At 41.8% G+C, this 23,543-nt stretch overlaps 1 protein-coding gene across 1 annotated transcript in view; it reads right to left on the minus strand.

Annotated features, from left to right (window-relative positions):
• Positions 1-23,543, minus strand: part of ptpn18 (protein tyrosine phosphatase non-receptor type 18) — a 43,174-nt gene that overhangs the window by 18,491 nt on the left and 1,140 nt on the right. The window contains exons 2-8 of the mRNA XM_072681441.1: positions 7,097-7,193; positions 4,645-4,721; positions 3,632-3,727; positions 2,983-3,021; positions 1,347-1,415; positions 1,081-1,143; positions 85-227 (exon numbers count right to left, since the gene is read on the minus strand). Coding sequence (XP_072537542.1) covers positions 85-227; positions 1,081-1,143; positions 1,347-1,415; positions 2,983-3,021; positions 3,632-3,727; positions 4,645-4,721; positions 7,097-7,193 — 584 coding nt within the window. The remainder of the gene's footprint in view (positions 1-84; positions 228-1,080; positions 1,144-1,346; positions 1,416-2,982; positions 3,022-3,631; positions 3,728-4,644; positions 4,722-7,096; positions 7,194-23,543) is intronic.

The following is a 23,543-nucleotide window of genomic DNA, read 5'->3' on the forward strand; positions in this document are numbered from 1 at the left end:
TTTGAAGTGTGTGAGTGAGAAAGCTGTTGATGATTTGATTAGGGTGTGTGTGTGTATGTATATGTGTGTGTGTAACAGACAGACCTGCAGTGGATAAGCAAAGGTCCTGTGTGGTAACCCTGTCTAATATTGGCCAATTCCATCATTCCCAAAATGCCATCCGGCATATATGGAATTCCGTGATCTGGCCATGCTGTGTACTGGAATTGGGACACAGAGCGGGTTTCCTACACACAGAAACAGATGTATTGAAATACAATTGGATGGCCATTCTGAACAGAATACGATAAAGCATTATAGAAACAAGCAGGTCTGGACAATATGGCAAACATATCGTCAGTGTCAGGAAAAAAATAACCTGTATATCCAATTAATTTTTCTTTCTACATCATGTCCAAATTTCATGACTTAAAATTAATCTTTTTACAATGACCATTGAAAGTTAAAAAAGTTCAGGATGTCTCTACTGTCCAGTTAAGAAGGCTTTCTACTAGATTTTGGAGCATTGCTGTTAGCGACAACAGCGTCAGTGAGTTTAGGATGTTGGATGATCACCACCCCACCTTATCATCCCCAACTAATCCCAAAAGTACTGGATGGAGCACCATTCATCATTCCAGAGAACACAGTTTCACTTGCTCCACAGCTCAATGCTTGGGGGCTTTATACCCTTCTAGCCCACGTCCATGCTTATCTGCTCCAGAGAGTCCTATTCTATTGGCAGTACTTCTCTACAGGGACCAGAGGGACCAAGCTGTGTGTCAGCAATGGGGGCAAGGGGTGTCTACAAACATTTGGACATATAGTGTAGCTTCCTTTAGTGCTTCCTATAAATGCAAACGGTCATTTATATGCGAGTATGGTCCTGAGGAAGTGAGGTGAGCACTCACATACAGAACCTCAGATTTGAAGGGTGAAAACCACACTCTCACACTCAAACTAATAAGCATGTTTCTCTTAATGGCGTAGAAAAGCATGTGCTAGGTACAGCCCGCCAGCTGTTACTCCATATTGCCCCCCAGTACAGTACGTCACATTCTGCATAAAGCTTGCACACATGGAGCAGCAGGACACACGTACATCACAGTATTGCACCGCCAACGTTCGCACTATCACTTCCTCATTCGGGCACGACTCTTCAACCTGCCAGAACAATGACAACACACAGAGGAATTTCAGCAACAGCACTTCCTTTAACACAGCACGTGTTGGGTCAATATCAGGAGTGAAAAGGCTGACCACCATCACATCTTAGATGCAGAGATTTCGGACATGTGGAGGAGCAAGAAACTCAAATCTAGCAAAATACAAAACCAACTGATATAATAACTGAAGTTGCGGCTTACTGTTGAGACAGTGAATGGGCCAAAAGTGGACGGTTCTGCTGAAGAACCCCAGTAGACCTCACATTTTTTCTGCAGAGAGAGATTTGAGAGTGTGTGAGCAGTGGTGTAACACATCAAGGCCATAATATTTAGTAAAGCACCCATTCTTTTCTGTTTTTTTATCCTAAGCCTGTGTTATTCATTAAATAAGGGCTTGAGGTAATGTGAAATAACTAAGACACTCATAAAAACCTTAGTTTTTAACATATTAAAACAGATGGGAATTTATTTATTTCCTCATGTAAATAATATTGAGAGATGGAGGTAAATAACTAAACACACACAACTGAAGAAATGTGTTCTAACATCATTATTAAGATGGAACGAACCCAATGCCACAGAACACCTAGACAAAGACCAGGACGTCAGGAATAACGTGCTTTGGCCAGATGAATCTAATAATAAAAATTTTATTTGTGCATAGTAACAGAAGACATGCTTAGAGCAAACCAAATAAAGCATGAGGTTGATGAATGGAGAATGGAGGTTGAAATGTCATGGTTTGGGGCTGCTTTGCTGCAGCTGGGCCTGGCAAGCTCTCCGTCATAGACATCAGGGCTGTGCAACTAATGGAAAATGAATCAAAGCCGATATTCAGAAGCTCTAATCCAGTGTGGCACCCTGTCAACACACCCCCTGCATCTCTAAAAGGCCTTTTTAATGAGATGATTAGTTAAATCAGGTGTGTTGGGAGCAGGGAAAGCACTGCAATCTTCAGGATAAGGGTTCACCGGGGTCCCAAACATTCCAGTAAATCCACCAAGGAGAGGCTCAAAAAAACAGAAATTAAAATTTCTGAAATGGAAAGTCAAAGCCTGGATTTGTAATCTTACTAAGATGCTGTTGGGTGACTTGTAATGGACTGTCCAGTCAGGAAAGCCCATCAAACATCACTCACTCAACTGAAAGAATTCTGCTTGGAGGAGTGGGAAAAACCTTCTCCCAGTCGATGTCAGAGACTGGTAGACGGTTATAGGAAATGTCTAACTGAGGTCATTTCAGCCAAAAGGGGAAACATCAGCTATTAGGGCATCCTAACTTATTGCATTTCTGTTATTTACAATTTACTCATTATTTTGGAATATATTTCCTGATTTGTTGTGTTAAATTATAATAGCTCCATCTTTCAATATTGTTTAAATGAAGACCATATGTTTAAATATATTACAAACGAGCCCAAGCAGCTGGTATTGAAGGGGACAATACCAGCTACTAGGGCACTGTGTGTCTCAGCTTTTCTAAAATTATTTCTATTAGTTACATTTTTTCAATTATTTAAAAAAATAAATGTATTGCTGTTCTTTAAGTTATATTAGCCCAATTTGTTAGTTGGGTTAAAATGAAAACCATATGTTTAAATATATTAAAACGATAAAAAAGCCCCAATAGGTTTTTTTTATTTTATGGGGTGTCCTAATTGTATATTTGACTGTATATATGGGCCCACCCTGCAATTCCTTACTTTCATAATAACATTTGCTTCATGGTAGCTCCTAAATAAAATGTTTAAGTAAGACTAATGACTGAATACTAAGCCTGCTTACTAAGGACTTAACCTTAAAACATGGTTTTTATAAGGACAGAAAAACATCATTACCTTCCCCATCTCTATCTCCTTACAGGCCATGACTATGACCTACAAAAACAGGATACATCCTTAATCATGCACAAACTCAAACAACTGAGGCAGTGTAGCCACTTCTACATTATTTATAGGCTGCAAGCATCAATTTTTAAATAAGCATTACTGTGCAGAAGTCTTAGGCCATCTGAAAAGTTTTATTATTTTACCAAAAACACCCTTAAAATAACAGGAGTAAAAAATTAGGCAATTCACTGTAATTAGATTTGATTTCTATTAGATTTAGCCGTTTCCAAAGTTCTTCTTAAGGAAGGCCGGTATTTCCAGTGCCCATCCAAAGCCCAGTTTATCAGGTGAGCTGCTGGTCCACCTGAACAAACCCTTGCCTGGAGTTCAAGTCAGGAACCAAACCGGTGTTCTTCTAAAGCCAATATTTATCTATAAATGTAACTGAAGACAAGGCTGTGATCTTACGTTGTGTTGTACTTATGTTTTCATGTTTATTTATATGTATTTATTCTAATATAATATATTATTTTTACAGACTAGAACCCACTCACTTCTAACGTAAACAGTTCTACGCTGTTTTTAAGGCTGCCCAAGACTTCTACATTGTAGTGTATACTGGATTTCTCCATCATCTTCATCATTTGCCTGCATTTACCTGGATGTTGTATTGCCAAATCATACGCCAGAAATCCACCACTGTGCTGCTGAGGGGGCCTTGAGTGGCAATGTATGTCTTATGGTCAGCTGCCCCCTAGTGGAAAAAAGGACCATGTCAGCAACATGACCTATGGCAGTGCAGTTCAGGAGCCTTAATTCCGTCATAAATCAACAAACAAACAAACAAACAGATAAATATTTTTCTGTATGTCATCTAATGTTTTGTGCAATTTCAAACAACATACAATAGTTCACCGATCAGCCATAACATTAAAACCGCCTGCCTTATATTGTGTAGGTCCCCCTCGTGCTGCCAAAACAGCACTGCTAGCACTAACTTTTCAGAGGTTTGTGCTACAGCAGCTCTTCTGTGGGGTCGGATCAGACAGGCTAGCTTTTCCTACCTACTAATGAGCCTTGGGCGCATATGACCCTGCCATCGGTTCTAAGGTTGTCCTTCCTTGGACCACTTTTGGTAGGTACTGACTACTGCATATCAGAAAAACCCCACCAGCCCTGCCTGATGTTTTGGAGATGCTCTGAACAAGTCTTACTGTCTTGCAGTTTAAGGGATTAACTAACCCAACATGGTGGATTACATTCGGAGGTGATACACACAAGGATGAATTACTGAATAATCTGATAAATCCTGTCTGTTGTGAGGTGGGGCCACACAAGCCCTGTCTGATGTTCTGGAGACGTTCTAAACCAGTCCAGTCATCTAGCCATCACAATTTGGCCACTGTCAAAGTGGCTCAGACTCTTATACTTGCTAATTTGTCCTGCTTTTAGCACCTTCATCACCTTCATGAACTGACTGTTCACTTGCTGTGTAATATGTAGGTCCTACTTCTTCCCTTGACAGGTGTCACTGCAACCAGATAATCAATGTAATTCATGTCAACTGTCAGTGGTTTTAATGTTATGGCTGATGGGTGTAAATGTATTTCATATGTCTCCATCATGATTCTCATCCTGACTGCCGTGAAAGAGCTCACATGAAAGCTTTACCTTAATAAAACTGGCGTTAATGTAATCAGAATTATATTCCGGTGGTGTTGGGCTCAGGTAGACGCGAGTCTGGTCATCTGAGGAGAAAGACACATGCCGTTTAGACAAATGCCATTAATGTATATGTAAAAATGTAGGTCCTAAAATAGAACCTTGTGGGATGCCATATAGTGGTTGGTGTAGTGGTAGAGTAGGCTTCAGTTCCCAGGCCGAGCGAGAACACCACTCTACACCAGTACGAGACACAATTCCAACGTACGCAACATCTTTTTCTGTTTTCACTGCTCTAATGCCTTCTAATGAGCTTCTGAACAGCTTAATAATCACATGCTCAAACAAATCATTAACTATAATTTGAAGCGGGGTCTATTAGAATAGGAAAACAACAGAATTGTGCAGGGCCATAATTAAAGTGAGCTATTACTGCCAAACTGAACACAAGAACATCATTTTATGCAGAATAACGACAGATGTGCACCAGTGAGAGAAACTGACTGAACCAGGTCCTAACTCAAAAAGAGATACTGTCCTAACTCAAAATGAGATCTTCAATGTAATAACCAGAATTCACATTCAACATATGCGTTGAATATATTTACATATTACATATAGTTACATATTAGTCTAGGTAAATAAATAATTCCTATTCACCTTTTATAGTAATTACTGAAGACTTTATAGTGGCTACAGATTAATTAATAGGGGTTACAGAGTAATTTAAAGTTGTCATGGAATAATGCATAGTAGTAACAGAACAATTCATAGTGGCTAAAGAATAATCCTTAGTAGTCAAGGAATAATTCATAGTAGTTATGAAAGAATTCATAGTGGCTACAGAATAATTCACAGTGGCTAAAGAATCATCTATAGTGGCTAAAGAATAATTCACAGTGGCTACAGAAGAATTCATAGTGGCTAAAGAATAATTCATAGTGGCTAAATAATAATTCATAGTAGTCAAGGAATAATTCATAGTGGCTACAGAAGAATTCATAGTAGTTATGGAAGAATTCATAGTGGCTGCAAAATAAATTATAGGACTTACGGCACAATTCAAAGTAATTACTGCATAATGCATCATGGTTACTGAATACTTTAGTAACAGAATAATTCATAGTGGTTACAGCATAATTCAAAGTACTCACGGCTTAACTCATAGAAGTCACAGTGTAATGCATTGTGGTTACTGAATAGTTTACAATAGTAGCAATAATTCATAGTGGCTATGGAATAATTAATAGTAGTCAAGGAATAATTCATAGTAGTTATGAAAGAATTCATAGTGGCTACAGAATAATTCATAGTGGCTAAAGAATCATCTATAGTGGCTAAAGAATAATTCAGTGGCTACAGAAGAATTTATAGTGGTCAAGGAATAATTCATAGTGGCTAAAGAATAATTCATAATGGCTACAGAAGAATTTATAGTAGTCAAGGAATAATTCATAGTAGTTATGAAAGAATTCATTGTGGCTAAAGAATAATTCATAGTGGCTAAATAATAATTCATAGTAGTCAAGGAATAATTCATAGTGGCTAAAGAATAATTCATAGTAGTCAAGGAATAATTCATAATGGCTACAGAAAAATTCATAGTGGCTAAAGAATAATTCATAGTAGTCAAGGAATAATTCATAGTGGCTACAGAAGAATTCATAGTGGCTAAAGAATAATTCATAGTGGCTAAATAATAATTCATAGTAGTCAAGGAATAATTCATAGTAGTTATGAAAGAATCCATAGTGGCTAAAGAATAATTCATAGTGGCTAAATAATAATTCATAGTAGTCAAGGAATAATTCATAGTGGCTACAGAAGAATTCATAGTGGCTAAAGAATAATTCATAGTGGCTAAATAATAATTCATAGTAGTCAAGGAATAATTCATAGTGGCTACAGAAGAATTTATAGTAGTTACGGAAGAATTCATAGTGGCTGCAGAATAAATTATAGGACTTACGGCACAATTCAAAGTAATTACTGCATAATGCATCATGGTTACTGAATACTTAAGTGACAGAATAATTCATAGTGGTTACAGCATAATTCAAAGTACTCACGGCTTAACTCATAGTAGTCACAGTGTAATGCATTGTGGTTACTGAATAGTTTACAATAGTAGCAATAATTCATAGTGTCTATGGAATAATTAATAGTAGTCAAGGAATAATTTATAGCATTTACAGCATCATTTATAATGTAACACGATTACTGAATAATCTATAGTAGTAACAGAATAATTTGTAGTAGTAACATAATTCATAGTGGTTACGGAAAAATTCTTAGTAATGACTGAATAAATCATTCTAGTAACAGAATAATTCATAGTGGTCACAGAATTATAGATCTTAAAACTGAAATAACAGGTCTTAAAATAAAAACAGGCCTATGGTTTTAGGGGTAAAGAAGGGTGGTTTAATAAGGAACTCAGTAGCAGTAGTGTGTTACTCACAGGGCAGAATGTCCTTGTAGCGATTTTTCTTCACATTTTCTTTGAGTCCCCCAATCTCAGTAGTCAGCCCATACTTGTCTTTCTGATGCCGAATTTTCTGCATTTACAGGGAAAGTACAGTAATTAGCAGCTGTCAATCAAACGCAATACAGAAAAAGACTTCATAAGTGAATCTGGTAGAGTAGCAGTTATGTTTCTGGAGCACATTTCAGTAATTAACTGAATGTACAGACGTGCATCTAACATACATGAGTGCAAAACTGATGTTGAGGTACTATTTAGGTATCATGTCATTGTCATTGTCATCATTGTCTCCTAAAGTGAGTAAGTAAGCTGTTACTAACACCACAAGGGGAAAAAAGGTCTGCTGAAAGCGGTGGGGAGCAAAGATACACAAGCTACTACAGACCATCAAAGAGGCCTGATCTAGAAACCAGCAGATGCAGGTCAAAAACACCACATCATACTTATACATAGCCCAGGATAGGGTATTTACAGTGGCCTATTATAATGACTATGCTACAGAAGAGTGACACAGCCAGTAAATATCCACATGTGACGCAAAGACCAGAGACAGAAAAACCACTCCGTTAAACCCAGCCCTCAATGACAAAACTACAACCTGGGGTTCACGTATCTGTAAGAGTGATAGATGTATGTGTGTGTGTGTGTGTGTGTGTGTGTGTGTGTGGTTATGATGTCTGAGCGTAAGCTAAGGCACAACTTACAGACTTGCCAAATACAGCATGTAGTGTTTTCAACACAACCTTAATGTCAACACATGGGTTACTTCACTAATTAATGCCTGACTGCTGAGAGCGTAGGGTCATTTAGGGTCAGCCATGATAACCTGATTATACAGTCAAAAAGTTCTTTAAGGGCATGCGTCTCATGTGCACATTTAATTATTTACATCTTTAAAATATATATACTTAAAAGAAAAGCACATTTGTGTTTATTTACACTGTATGACAAAAGTATTGGGACCTACTCATTCATTGTAACTTTTAAATTGAAGTTTTTTTAAGTGTTGGTCCTGCTTTTGTTGGAGTAACTATCTCTGCTGTCCAGGGAAGAAGGCCTTCTACTAGATTTTGGAGCACTGCAGTGATGATTTGATTGCACCATCCCATCTCATCATCCCCAACTTCCCAACGTATACCCCTTTTATACCCCTCTAGATCACGCCTGGCATTAGGCATGGTGCCTAGGCAATATTCTAATAAATACTGAATGAATTAATAGAATTTCATGTGGGGATTGTAGATGATCAGTGGTAGACGTCATTCTGGAAGACGTGGTGGGCTTCAGTTCTGTACATGACCACAAGATGGTGCCTTCTTATTTTTGGCCTAGAAATATATTACATTGTTTTACAGTTGTTTTTTTTCATAAAGAACCAGATTTATAATTAAGATGCGTATGTGTAAAGAACCTTTCCATCAAGTGAAGGTTTTTAGACCTTGATAAGGTTCTTTACATGCATACATGATTACAAATATGGTTCTTTATGAAACCAAAAGTGGTTCTTCTATGCCTGGACACGGAGCTTATCGAGAAGCTGTTACTGTTAAAAGAAAAAAACAAAATCTAACAAAGAAGGAAGACACTGGTGTTCTCAGAGCCATAGCCTGACCCAGGGTCCAGACCTCAACGTCACTGAATGTGTTTGAGATTACTTGGATTGTAAGAAGCTGAAAATTCTCCAATGCCTAAGACTGCTTTTTCTAAGAAATCACTCAAAGACTCCTCTGCAGCACCTTTATTTTAAGGCGGTGTGGGAAATACCTTCCAGCAGATTCTGCAGAAGAACTGAAAGAACTCCGGAAAAGAATGGAAGCTGTAATAACGGGAAAGGGAAAATGAATAATGGCTGTTTTGGAAAACAATAAACTGCTTGCAGGGAACTATATGGATGGCTTATATATGTAAACGGTCAAGCTGGAAAGATTCTGAGCAGAACAGTGGAACCAGTGGTAGCGACAGAGCTACCAGTGGTAGTTAGAATATGACCCATATGCTTTGCTGTCAAGATGTGGAACAGAAAGGAATACATATCAGAACTTAAATGATGGGGGCCGAACCCAGGTCCCAGGGATCCGAGACCAGGGGCTTTACCACTGCGCCACAGCAGCTCCTATAAACCTCTAACCTTGGGCTTTGAAGAAGTACAAACTAAAAGGTGCCAAAAGAAATAGGCTGCTCAAACCCACCTGTTTTAGGTAGGGATGCACCGATCCGATATGAGGATCGAATACTGGCCCCAATATTAACAAAATTGGCTGGATCGGGTAGCGGATAATTAGGCAGATCCATGGACTGATCCTTTCACTTTAATTTGTTGGTGTAAGACTGAACTAAATGAAAATAAATAAACGACAAATGGCAGTTTAGTACATTTATATATATGTGTTTATTTGTTATATAATATAAAGTAATAATTAAGTCAATCCTAATGCCTTAAGTCTCTCCCACATAGTGAGGTATACGGTTTATTAATACAGCAATAGCATCGGATCGGTATCGGGTATCGCCCGATAAGCAAAGTTTATGCATCAGTATCGGAAGTGAAAAAGCCGGATCGGTGCATTCCTAGTTTTAGGAGAGAGTGTGAGCAGGAAAATCGATAAATTACCACTACGTACACAATATAAATAATAGAAGTAAAAAAAGCAATAACAGTATTGTTTACAGATTATTTACAGATAATTGACTCTTAATTGACTCTTAATTGCACGTGTGTGTGTGTGTGTGTGTGTGTGTGTGTGTGTGTGTGTGTATAAGCAGCCTGTCACTAAAGGAGCTGCCCAGTGCTGTCAGAGTCTCATGCATGGGGTGGGAGCTGTTCTCCAGCATGGATGCCAGCTTGGCTGTCACCCTCCTGTCTCCCACCACCTGCACTGGGTCTAAGAGGCTTCCCAGGACAGAGCTGGACGGCCCTCTTTATGAGTTTATTCAGTTTCTTCTTGTCTGCCGTCGAGATGCTACTGCCCCAGCAGACCACTCCATAAAAGATGGCAGATGCGACCACTGTGTCGAAGAAAGTCCTCAGGAGTGCTCCCTCCACTCCAAAGGACCTCAATCTCCTCAGTAGGTAGAGTCCGCTCTGGCCTTTCTTGTACAGTGCAGCCGTGTTAACTGACCAGTCCTGTTTGTTGTTTAGATGAACACCCAGGTATTTATAAGAGAACACTGGGACTGCCTGCACTTTGCAAACACCATGTTTCATCAGACAACCGCTTCCCTCTGGTGGCGGGAATTGGTCTGGCACCCAGACCAACCCTTACAATAAGTCTGGTAATGTGACCCTTGCCTTTAACTCATGGATGTTAAACTGCCACAGATTGTGAGAAACAACGTTTTCTGGGCCTTGCTTTGTAAGCGGAAGGTGCAGAATGTTCCTTACTGGCAATGTGTAAAGTTTGAAAAGTGGCTCGCTTGCAGGCAGGCCATGCTGAGAAAGCTCTGTTTTTTTTAAGAGGCTGTTTATCTTGTTATCTGACACATAAGAATAGCCAGGCTGTGTGATGAAAAAATAGAAATGTGTGATGATTGTGGGCTTTCTCAAACCACACACATCTGTCTAAAGCTGACTAACCCCAAAGACTTGTGAGAAACTGACAATTGTGATGTGTGGAGCAACAACTGGAAGACTATGTGTCAAACTGTTCGCCTCTCAGAGCTTCAAGCCTAATCATGCACAAAGCAAGAGCCTGCGACCGTCTGACAAACAGTGGAATCCAACTCTCAATGGCCAGCATGGTCTTCTGAGAAGCAGGGAGCGACATTATGAACCACAGCAGTTATTAGCTCCTAGAACTGGGATGGAAAAGGAACAGGGAAAGGGACGGCACAGACAAAACGCACCAGAAAAATAACAAATCCAGAAACTGCTACAAGTACAGTACAGTGCTTTTACAGAATATTGGATTGCCACCCACCTCATCTGCAACTCCCCAACTCATGCCAAAAGTATTGGATGGAGCACCATCCAATGGTCTTCTCCTATTCCATTGGCAGTATGTCTCTACAGAGAGTGTTTGTGTGTGCGTGTGTGTGTGTTTTAGAGCTGATACTCTTTCAATAGGGAATCATCATTCAGAAATCTCTGTAGTCCAAGACTAGGCCTAATCCCTGTCTGGGAAACCGGCCCATATAGTGTACGTAACTAGCCACTGTACTCAGGAGAAAGCAATGCAGCATAACTAATCATAAAACCATAAAATATTTTCACATTAATCACCCCCAGTGACAAAGATAACAACAATAACGCGCTTGAGAAAAGGCCTTTTCACACCCCACAGCCAAACCACAATGTAGAAAATGCTATTTGTTCAAAGTTGGACTGCAAAGACCATCTCAAATCATTTCAAAAGACAATGATTTCCAATAAATAAATAAACAATAAATAAATATTAAGCACAGGACAAGGGGACTCAGAGTGAAGTTCTAAAAAACATTGACCTGTTAACCATATTTAAGTTTTAATTCTGGAACTGCTGGTTGTTAACTCGTTCCTCTTTTCAGCTGGCACACGCAACTGAAACGGTTGCCTATGAGCTGCATCGTGATAATGTATGCCTTGCGTGACTCCCTATGACATTAGGTCTTCTCTGTCTTCATGGCTGCTGCCAGGCGTGGAGTCTTAATGAGGAAGATTGAGAATGTTCTCAGTGGACTGGTCTCGTAAGGGTCGGTAAAACTTCCAAATACAAGTTTTAAATGGTCTATATACATACAGACAGTCAATAAGCCATCTTAGCCGCAGGGACAGGGATCAGGCCCTCACTAGCACTAGAGCTAGCACTGATTACAAGTCTCCAGAACTCCTGCAGATTAGGACAATGCTTTTGGTTGCAGATCCACCCTCTTGACACTGCCAGAATACTCTACATCCAAAGGTTTGTGGACACCCCTTCTAATGAACGCACTCAACTACTTTAAGTTGCACCCATTGCTGACACAGACGTGCAAATGCACACACATGGCTTGTCTATTCCCTGTAGAGAAGTACTGTCGACTCTCTGGAGCAGATAAACAAGAACCTATTGGCACCATGCTGCCTAATGCCAGGCGTGGGCTAGAGTATAGTATAAAGCAAAGCCAAATGAATGCCCAGGAGCAATTGGGGGTCAGGGGCCTTGGTTAAGGGCACATCAGCAGTGGATGCCTGTCCTTGGAACTGAACCAGCAACCTTTGCTTCCTAACCCACTTCTCTAAGCTTTAGGCCATGGCACTTTACAGTACCATGCATAAATGCTAGAGTATCATAAGAAACAAATTAATCTGCCATATATCAGTTCAGTGCTGATATGATTTACTCTCTAGAACTGCATCACCACAAGGTGGTCAGAGTCCATCTCCAGGACTGCGGAGAGATCAGCAGGGAGAAACACAGTCAACATGGATTATGAGATATAGCAGTCTGAGGGACAGGAACATCCACACCTGGGAGTGTCATAGCCTTCTCGAAAAAAGAGATTCCTCCACATGCTTTTTGATGCCCAGTTTGTCCAAGATAGAAAGCAATTTCCTCATTTCTGCACAAAAATGATGTTATATTGGACAAGAAAGTCTTGCCTTCCAAATGTGAGTCAGTCCGATTACGGTCTGAATTGACTAAAGGTTCAGAAATGAAGATGGAGACTGAAAAAGAGACACTAACATGAATGGGAACATGGACAATGATGGTGGTGGACACAGACTGGACACTAGAAGTGGACTGACAAAAAGACATGGTCTGAAGACTGTAGCTGATCAAGACACTTCAATAACAGGGACATGAGAAGGAACTAGAATGAGAATGGAGTCAGACCATGGATTTAAACCAGCAGCAGAAGTGCCCAAGGAACCAGTACCTGAATATCCCGGGGAGCTGGCATCTTCGCAATTTGGAAGCCGGCAGCATAGGGAGCTAATACCTGATCAGCATGGGCAGCTGGTATGTAAACAGCCTGGAAAGCCAATGCCTGAGCATCCTGGGAGGACGTTTTTGAAAAGCCTGGGGAGCCAGGACCTGAACAGCCTAATCACCTGATCACTATGGGGAGCCGGGACCTGAACAGCCTGGGGAGCCGGGACCTGAACAGCTTGGGGAGCCGGGACCTGAACAGCCTGGGGAGCTGGTACCTGAACAGCCTGATCACTATAAGGATCCGGGACCTGAACAGCCAAGGGAGCCGGCACCTCAACAGCCTGGGGAGCCGGCACCTCAACAGCCTGGGGAGCCGGCACCTCAACAGCCTGGGGAGCCGGCACCTCAACAGCCTGGGGAGCCGGTACATGAACAACCTGGGGATCCAGTAGTTGAACAGGATTGGGTACTGGCACTTCTTGGGAAACCTGAATGAACACTGTCAGAGACTGGAGGTGTGCAGAGCAGGATAGTCGGAGCTCTAATCAGTGCACAGAGGAAGAGTTGCTGAGTGAGCAGAGGCTGTGGCAGAGGAAACTGGAGCAGCTTGGCTGGAGTGTGGTGAGTGGCTTTGTGGCATGTGGCATATCTGACTTCACCATCTCTGACTGTGAGGGGAAATGACAGTTAAATCCACCATGACCAGAGCAGGGTCCTCTGCCCTGAAGAGAGCGGAGATGTCAGCTGCCAGAAAGGCACCATCCGTAGACGTCAGTTGGCCATTTGCGTCAGACCAGCTGCCACCTACCAGTCTGACAACCTACCAGTACCCCCACCACCCATGCCAGCCCAGCGGCACACCCTGCTAACACTGCTACCTGCCTAATGACCATGTTAAAACCTAAATGGACTCTTAACTATCTGCCACTATTACTCTGACCATCACTGCCATGACTGTATAAAGTCATACTACACCATGATTATTATATTATGATTATGAATATGTTGCACACCAGAGCAATTCAACAGTATTACAACAGTATAGAGGGTTTGGTAACTTTTAATAATAATTAATAAATAGTTCTGATCAGAGGAGGACGGGTCGGGTCCCCCTTGTGAGTCTTGGTTCCTCCCAAGGTTTCTTCCTCCAGCTCTAAGGGAGTTTTTCCTTGCCACTGTCGCCATTGGTTTGCTCACTGGGGGTCTTAGATTTTTCATGTTTTTTTATGTTATTGATTTTTTTTCTGTCTTTTACTAATTACTGATTGTGTAAATCTGCTTTGTGACAATAACAGTTGTAAAAAGCTATACAAATACATTTGACTTGATTTGATTTAGCTACCATCCTCAGAGTGCAAAGAGATATCACCACAGAGGCTGGAGTAGCACAGCCCCATTATTGAGCCATGGCCTCAGGATAGCCTCATCTTCTCCCATGTGGGGTATGTTCTGGAGAAGGAACAGATGCAGGCAACACTGCTGTCCACTGTAACTGCACTGGATTTTAAACAAATCTGCTGCTGTTCTGCCGTGGTTTGGACTCATAGCCGGCTATCTAGGCTTAGAGAAGTTAGCTAGCAGGCAAATCACCAAAGCACAGACCACATTCCAGCTAAGTGAGGCTCAAATCTCACACATTTATAGGATAAAGCCTCATATCTGAGAGCACAGAGTAAAGTGAATGGTCTTAGGAGTGTTTTCCACTGTTTTCAGGCACGTTTGGTAGACTGGATTCACCATATTCACATTCATCTATACTAGGACTGAAATATTGGTCCAGATACTAACAAAATTACCTGGATGGATGGATGGATGGATGGATAAGCAGCATAATGAACCTCAGCCCCTCTCTCTCTATTTGTCTAAAAGTCAAATCCATAGTGACCAACAACCAAAGACCAAAACATGTCCAAAGTTATGTGGACACCCCTTCTAATGAATGCAACACTGCTGTCCACTGTAACTGCACTGGATTTTAAACAAAGCTGCTGCATCTGGTGACATACCAGTGGCAAAGGAACAGGCAGCACTTCTGCAGCACAGGCTGTAAGTGAATGTAAGTGCAATGGCAGTATGGACTGACTGAAGGTCTGAAGTAGAACGGATGGTTCCATGACAATAAAACAAAATAGAAAAAGAAACCAAACTAACTAAAGCAAAACTAGCGCGATAAACCAGAAAGTGCAGAAAAACAGTGAAACAATCCGGGAACTATGAAAAAAAGGAGAAGGCAAAACTATGAAACTAAACCAATAGTTAAACCAATAATACTAAAAAAAGAACAAACTGGGAACTAAAAGTATGAAAAGGAGTGTGGACAGATAATAACTGGGAAACATGGACCGATATCCTAAGTGCTAACATTGAGGGCTAATAATTATAATCATCGATAATATCAGCCAGTGTAATTTTGTTTATTTTACATATACTAAATGTTTGTGGACACCCCTTCTAATGAACACATTCAGCTACTTTAAGTTGCATCTATTTCTGACACAGATGTGCAAATGCACACACAGCTTATAACATGAACCTACTGGCAGCAATGCCAGGTGTGGGCTAGAGGGGTATAAAGCCCCCAGCATTGAGCTGTGGAGCAGTGGACAAACTGTGTTCTCTGGAATGATGGTTGGTGCTCCATCCAGTATTTTTAGGATGAGTTTGGGATGAGGTAAGTCAGTGATCATCCAACATCCTGACCTCACTAACACCCTTGCCATCATATCGTTACAACAATGCTCCAGAATCGAGAGTAAATGTGTTGTAATTATAGTACTCCAGCGTTGAGGTGGTCAAAGGTGGTCATAGAGACGCATATGACCACATTATTCTTGTAGTGTGAACACCAATGCATCTCGATGTGTCCCCAAAAGCAAACGGCACCCGCATTACCTGTGTCACTGCCCAAGTTCAAAAAAAAAAAAAAAAGCATAATAGCCGCAAGACCACACCGTTCACCGTCCGCATGCGAAACTAGGTTCATCAACTCAATTGATTAATGAATTAGTAATGTGCTCCATGCCTCTCCTTCAGTGGAAATGCTGTGAGAATACCGATCACAGGCAGTCACAGGAGACATGCCAGGTGTGAACGGCTATGTTTTTAACCTGTGTGTACAAACCAAACACAGGGTGGATTACATAACAAGAGGGTAAAGCAAAGGTGAGACCAAATTTAGACAGAAAAGGAGAAGAACCTGACCAGAGGAACCATGAGAAGTGGAGACCAAACTTCCACACATTCTTCTGTGCAAAGTGCGGCATGCAGTACTCTCTCAAGTGGAGCGACTGCCTAACTACCAGAGTGTAAACTAACTGTTTTCGCACCTAGCTTGTTTGCTAAAGGCTGCACTAGAGTTTGGGTCTTTGTGACAGTGTATCTGTTTGATTTGGACAGGTTGTTTTCACACGAAGATACTACCAGCACTCTGCTACCTTCACATTTCTTCACATTCTTTGAACTTTCAGCAGCTTATCATAGTGTAAAATACAGCTTCCAGTAGAGTTGGGCGAGCAGAGCCCTCTGAGCTACCATAATCATCATCACTATGAGATGAAATGAGACCAGTTCTGCTGTGGTTTGGACTCGTAACCGGCTATCTAGGCTTAGAGAAGTTAGCTAGCAGGCAAATCACCACAGCACAGACCACATTCCAGCTAACTGAGGCTCAAATCTCACACGTTTAGAGGAGAGAAAAGCCTCATATCTGAGAGCACAGTAGAGTGAATGATCCTAGGGGTGTTTTCCACTGTTTTTAGGCACGTATGGTAGACTGGATTCACCAATCTATACTAGGATTCAAATATTGGTTCAGATACTAACAAAATTAGCTGGATCTGGTATCGGATAATCAGGCAGATCCAGGGGACAGATCTATGCACTGAAACCGATTCCCGCACTGCCAGTTTTCTAGGCCGATGGATGGATGGCATGGACCAGCATAATGAACCTCAGCCCCTCTCTCTCTATTTGTCTACAAGTCAAATCCATAGTGACGAAGAACCAGAGACCAAAACATGTCCAAATGTTTGTGGACACCCCTTCTAATGAATGCATTCCGGTACTTTACGTTGTACCCATTGCTGACACAGATGTGCGAATGTACACATACAGCTTGTCTAGACCCTGTAGAAAAGTTTTGCCAATAGAATAGGACTCTCTGGAGCAGATAAACATTAACCTATTGGCACCATGCCTAATACCATGCATACACAGCCCTTTCTGTCGAAATCTGAAAACAGAAGGGTAGATAAAAGAGTAAAGCAAAGTCAGGTCAAAATATGACCCAGAAAAGGAGAAGAACCTGACCAGAGAAATGCTGAGACTTGGAGACCACGGAAGCTCCTACACCACTCAAAGTGTTTAAAGTGCTGCACGAAGGGCTACCAAGTGGTGCAACTACTGGAGTGTAAGGCAACGTCCAGCATTGAGCTGTGGAGCAGTGGAAGAACTGTGCTCTCAGGAATGATGGTGGTGATCCATCTAATACATTTGGGATGAGTTAGGGAATTGGGGATGAGGTGAAGGAGAGCGGAGATGTCAGCTGCCAGAGAAACATCATCCTTGGATGAGAGTTGGCCATCTACAGTATTTAGTCAGTCACCAATTGTGCAAGTTCTCCCACTTAAAAAAATGAGAGAGGCCTGTAATTGACATCATAGGTAGACATCAACTATGAAAGACAAAATCTGAAAATCACATTGTCTGATTTTTAAAGAATTTATTTGCAAAAACAAGCAAGAAACAAGCAAAAAACAAGCAAGATTTCTGGCTGTCACAGACCTGTAACTTCTTCTTTAGGAGGCTTCTCTGTCCTCCACTCATTACCTGTATTAATGGCACCTGTTTGAACTCGTTAATAGTATAAAAGACACCTGCCCACAAACTCAAACAGTCACACTCCAAACTCCACTATGGTGAAGACCAAAGAGCTGTTGAAGGACACCAGAAACAAAATTGTAGACCTGCACCAGGCTGGGAAGACTGAATCTGCAATAGGCATCACAACTCGTTGTGTTTGGAGGAGAGTGAATGCTGAGTTGCATCCAAAGAACACCATACCAACTGTGAAGCATGGGGGTGGCAACATCATGCTTTGGGGCTGTTTCTCTGCAAAGGGACTAGGACTACTGGTCCGTGTACATGAAAGAATGAATGGGGCCATGTATTGTGAGATTTTGAGTGCAAACCTCCTTCCATCAGCAAGGGCATTGAAGATGAAACGTGGCTGGGTCTTTCAGCATGACAATGATCCCAAGCACACTGCCAGGGCAACAAAGGAGTGGCTTCGTAAGAAGCATTTCAAGGTCCTGGAGTGGCCTAGCCAGTCTCCAGATCTCAAACCCCTAGAAAACCTTTGGAGGGAGTTGAAAGTCTGTGTTGCCCGCCGACAGCCCCAAAACATCACTGCTCTAGATCTGCATGGAGGAATGGGCCAACATACCAGCAATGGTGTGTGCCAACCTTGTGAAGACTTACAGAAAACGTTTGACCTCTGTCATTGCCAATAAAGGATATATAACAAAGTATTGAGATGAGCTTTTGTTATTGACCAAATACTTATTTTCCACCATTATTTGCAAATAAATTATTTAAAAATCAGACAATGTGATTTTTAGATTTTTTGTTTCTCATTTTGTCTCTCATAGTTGAGGTCTACCTATGATGTCAATTACAGGCTCTCTCATCTTTTTAAGTGGGAGAACCTGCACAATTGGTGACTGACTAAATACTTTTTTTCCCCACTGTAGCTAGTGTAGCTAGGAGTGCAAAGTGATGCAGAGGCCCATTATTGGACAACAGCCTCAGGATAGCCTCATCTTGCTCTAAAGAAGAGACAGAAGTGGATGCAGTGGAACATTTGGACATATAGTGCATCACATTTTGTGTGCTTATCACATGGCCTTACTATATCAGTTAGATCTGCAGCCCCCCATGAGAAACAGTGCAGTGAGTAAATACTGCTCATTAGGACTGCGAGTACAAACCAGATTCCAAAAAAGTTGGGACACTAAACAAACTGTGAATAAAAACTGAATGCAATGATGTGGAGATGGCAAATGTCAATATGTTATTCGTAATAGAACATAGATGACAGATCGAAAGTTTAATCTAAGTAAATGTATCATTTTAAAGGAGAAATATGTTGATTCAAAATTTCATGGCGTTAACAAATCCCAAAAAAGTTGGGACAAGGCCATTTTTACCACTGTGTGGCATCCCCCCTTCTTCTTACAACACTCAACAGACGTCTGGGTACAGAGGAGACCAGTTTCTCAAGTTTAGAAATAGGAATGCTCTCCCATTCATGTCTAATACAGGCCTCTAACTGTTCAATCGTCTTGGGCCTTCTTTGTCGCACCTTCCTCTTTATGATGCGCCAAATGTTCTCTATAGGTGAAAGATCTGGACGCAGGCTGGCCATTTCAGTACCCGGATCCTTCTCCTACATAGCCATGATGTTGTGATTGCTGCAGAATGTGGTCTGGCATTATCTTGTTGAAAAATGCAGGGTCTTCCCTGAAAGAGATGACGTCTAGATGGGAGCATATGTTGTTCTAGAACCTGAACATAGTTCTCTGCATTAATGGTGCCTTTCCAGACATGCAAGCTGCCCATGCCACAAGCACTCATGCAACCCCATACCATCAGTGATGAAGGCTTCTGAACGGAGCGTTGATAACAACTTGGGTTATCCTTGTCCTCTCTGGTCCGGATGACATGGCGTCCCAGTGTTCCCTAAAGAACTTCAAATCGTGACTCATCTGACCACAGAACAGTCTTCCATTTTGCCACACTCCATTTTAAAAGACCCTGGCCCAGAGCAACGTCTGAGCTTGTGGAGCTTGCTTAGAAATGGCTTCCTCTTTGCACTGTAGAGTTTCAGCTGGCAACGGCAGATGGCACGGTGGATTGTGTTCACTGACAATGATTTCTGGAAGTATTCCTGAGCCCATTCTGTTATTTCCTTGACAGTGGAATTCCTGTCTGAGGTGCAGTGACGTTTAAGGGCCCGGAGATCACGAGCATCCAGTAGAGTTTTATGGCCTTGACCCTTACACACAGCGATTGTTCCAGATTCTCTGAATCTTTTGATGATGTTAAGCACGGCTGATGATGATAAGTTAAAAGTCTTTGCTATTTTACGCTGGGTAACACCATTCTGGTATTGCTGCACTATCTTTCTGCGCAACAATGGTGGAATTGGTGATCCTCTTACCATCTTGGCTTCAGAGAGACACTGACACTCTGAGAAGCTCTTTTTATACCCAATTATGTTGTCAATTGACCTAATTAGTGTTAATTGGTCTTCCAGCTGTTCGTTATATGCTCAATTTCCTTTTTCCAGTCACTTATTGCTACTTGTCCCAACTTTTTTGGGATTTGTTGACGCCATGAAATTTTGAATCAACATATTTCTCCTTTAAAATGTTACATTAACTCAGATTAAACTTTTGATCTGTCATCTATGTTCTATTACGAATAAAATATTGACATTTGCCATCTCCACAATATTGCATTCAGTTTTTATTCACAATTTGTTTAGTGTCCCAACTTTTTTGGAATCTGGTTTGTATATAAAAAAGGGATGCACTTAATTCAAATGTGCAGTTTAATCACATTCAGTGCATCACTTTGTTTCCTGCACAGGCCATACTGGTGAGACAGCGCGAGACGCACTAAAGCCCGTTAGCATGAAGAGGATTTGTTCGGCCCTATCTGTGTCACAATGAAAGCCGCAGTGCTTTTCTTACTTCCTTGCTACAAAAGGAGAAGAGATCAGCACACAGTGCAGCGTGCCACTTTCAGTTTTAGCCTGGATTGCGAGTTGACCGTGCATTACCTCAGAAATTGCGGCAGCATGTTTAACGCTCACCGATGGGGCACGTATTTCCTGTAGGCATACACAGAATGGGCCAGCTGTGGTCTGAAAGTGGCCTTAAAACAAAAGGCACGGTGCAGGGGAGGGAACAGACTGTCTGTTTGAGCTGCGGTGTACATTAACTAGCAGATTCTATTAACAGTACTCACCACCGAAGAACCGCAACAGAGAAATAAAGAGCCTGTGTAGTGTCCCAGCTAATGCTTTGTGAGGAAACTCCGCGGTCACGTGCCTGATATGAAGGTTTTCCTATCTCTCTCAGTACTGTGTAGCAATACCACTATGCAAAATAGCACAGTCTGGATGAGAAACTAGCACTCATGCAACTCCGCTCACCTGTACACTGACTTCTACATGCAATTGTCTAATCAGACAATCATGTTGCTGTAGTGCAATGCTTGAAACCATGCAGATATGGGCCAGTAGCTGCAGTTAATGTTCACATCAACCATATAACCAATAAAAGAGTGGCATGGTGTTTGTTGGTGTCAGAAGTGCTGGTTTGAGTATTTCTAGACGTGCTGATCCACCTGGGTTTTTTTAGCGGAGCAGTTTCTACAGCTTTCTTAGAATGGTGTACTAAAAAAACAAATACCGCAAGTGGTACTTCTGCAGACAGAAACAGCATGTTGATGGTAGAGCTGCCAGTAAGTCAGGGTTCACGTATATACACAAATAATTCCCCTGCTGGCAAAGCCCAGTACATCACCTGCAAATGTAGACAGTAATCAGCAATTTCTCCAGATTAGCCCCAAAAACTGTTGGTCACAGAAGTCCCTCCTTTATTACTTAATTTACTCTTCCTCTCTTGGTGCCTATAACATGGTATAATACTGAAATATATACACCGATTAGCCATTGGTCAAGGGGAGGGATCTACAAATTAGGCAGCAAGTGAACAGTCAGTTCCTGAAGGTGATTAAAACCTGAGACACTTTGACAAGAACCTAATTGTGATGGCTACATGACTGGGTCAGAACATCTCAAAAACATCAGGCAGGTCTTGTGGAGCCCTTGTTTTTGGTAAGCAGTGGTCAGTACCTGCCAAAAGTGGTGCAAGAAAGGACAGCCGGTGAACCAGCATTGATGCGATTCATGGAGGCCCCACCTCACAACTTACAGGACTTGCTGCTAACATCTTGCAGCCAGATACCAAAAGACGCCTTCAGAGATCTTGTGGAGTCCATGCTTCAAACGGTCAGATCAGGACCTACTCAATAATGGGGGGGGGGGGGGGGGGGTACTAATGTTATGGCTGATCGGTGTGATCTGTGAGGATTTGATTGCATTTGGCGACAAGACTGTTGGACTGTTGGTGAGGTCTGGATGTTGGATGATCACCACCCCACCTCAGCCCTAACTCCCGAACTCATCCCAACCATCATTCCAGAGAACATAGTTCTTCCACTGCTCCACAGCTCAATGCTGGGGGGCTTTATACCCCTCTAGCCCACACCTGGAATTAGGCAGCATGGTGGCAATAGGTTCAAGTCATGTCTGTCAAATGTTAAAGCCTGATGAGCTTAAGTCAACCCACTATGTGACTTTAATTTTCACGGCTGAGGTGCCCTAGGTACTGAGGTGGCTGTCCACTGCTCTGGGTATGTGTTCTCATGGCCCTAGTCACTAGTGTGAGTGTGTGTGTGTTCAGTGCCACAGATAAGTTAGATATGGTGGTTGAACACCATTGTACTGTTGTGCAATAGCTATAAAGCGTGATACTGATCAGCATGTTTTAATGTATGAAGGTTGGAAAGCTTGTGTAGATGCCAAGCTACAGTCTACTGTAGAGCCTTAATTGTAAGCAGTGATCCCATTTACTCTAACAGAGAACAGTTAAGCTTTCATTTATTAAACTGCTTAATCATAACCTAACATCTGATTGCCACCACGGAAAGGCATTAACATCAATGACGGATAACCCTCTCACCCTGGGCTGTGTGCATGCAAATTTCCATGTCAGGGCCTTTATTTTTGGCATGACTCTGTATTAACATATTCAAATCCTGTGAGGGATTGGTTTATTCAGGACAGCGGTACGCACTGCATCCTTCTAAACCGCATGACGCTCTGTTAGACATGCCTTAAAGTCTGTCTCAGAGCATTATCTTCCGTTAATAATCAACCGACTCTTTATGGGCTCAATAAGGAACCACAGCATGAGGCTGTACCCTCATTTACCTCCCAGTCATCATAACTGCAGAAGACTTTTGTACAAGTCAGCACAATTCTCAGTTGCTGTTCTCTCTAAGGCTTCTTCACATGACGCCCTACAGTTTACAGTCCAGGCAAAGAGCTGCATTAGGGACGTAAACATTAGAAAGCCTTCTGCCTTAGCTAACAGTGTTGAGGGTTTATCAAGGCAAGACAACCATATTCACCACTTGTGACATTTCACACACCTGTGAAACACACACAGTTAACAGTGAGCATACATGCCCGGAGCAGTGGGCAGCCCGGGGAGCAGTGATGGCAAAGGGCCTTGCTCTAGGGCCCAACAGTGGGAACCTGTCAAACCTGGGTATCGAACCTACAACCCTATCATCAATAGCCCACAGCTCGAACCGCTGAGCCACCACTGCCCCTCACAATCTGCATAAAACTACTCGGGTATCGAGTTCTAAAGTCCTTAAGAATGGCTTAATTCACCGGCAGAACTGGAAACAGAGTCGATCAGAGTGGTCTGCAGTGAAATGAAGCCCTGTAGAAA

Source organism: Salminus brasiliensis, chromosome 6, assembly GCF_030463535.1.
Source record: "Salminus brasiliensis chromosome 6, fSalBra1.hap2, whole genome shotgun sequence".
In the NCBI taxonomy this organism is placed as follows: Eukaryota; Metazoa; Chordata; class Actinopteri; order Characiformes; family Bryconidae; genus Salminus; species Salminus brasiliensis.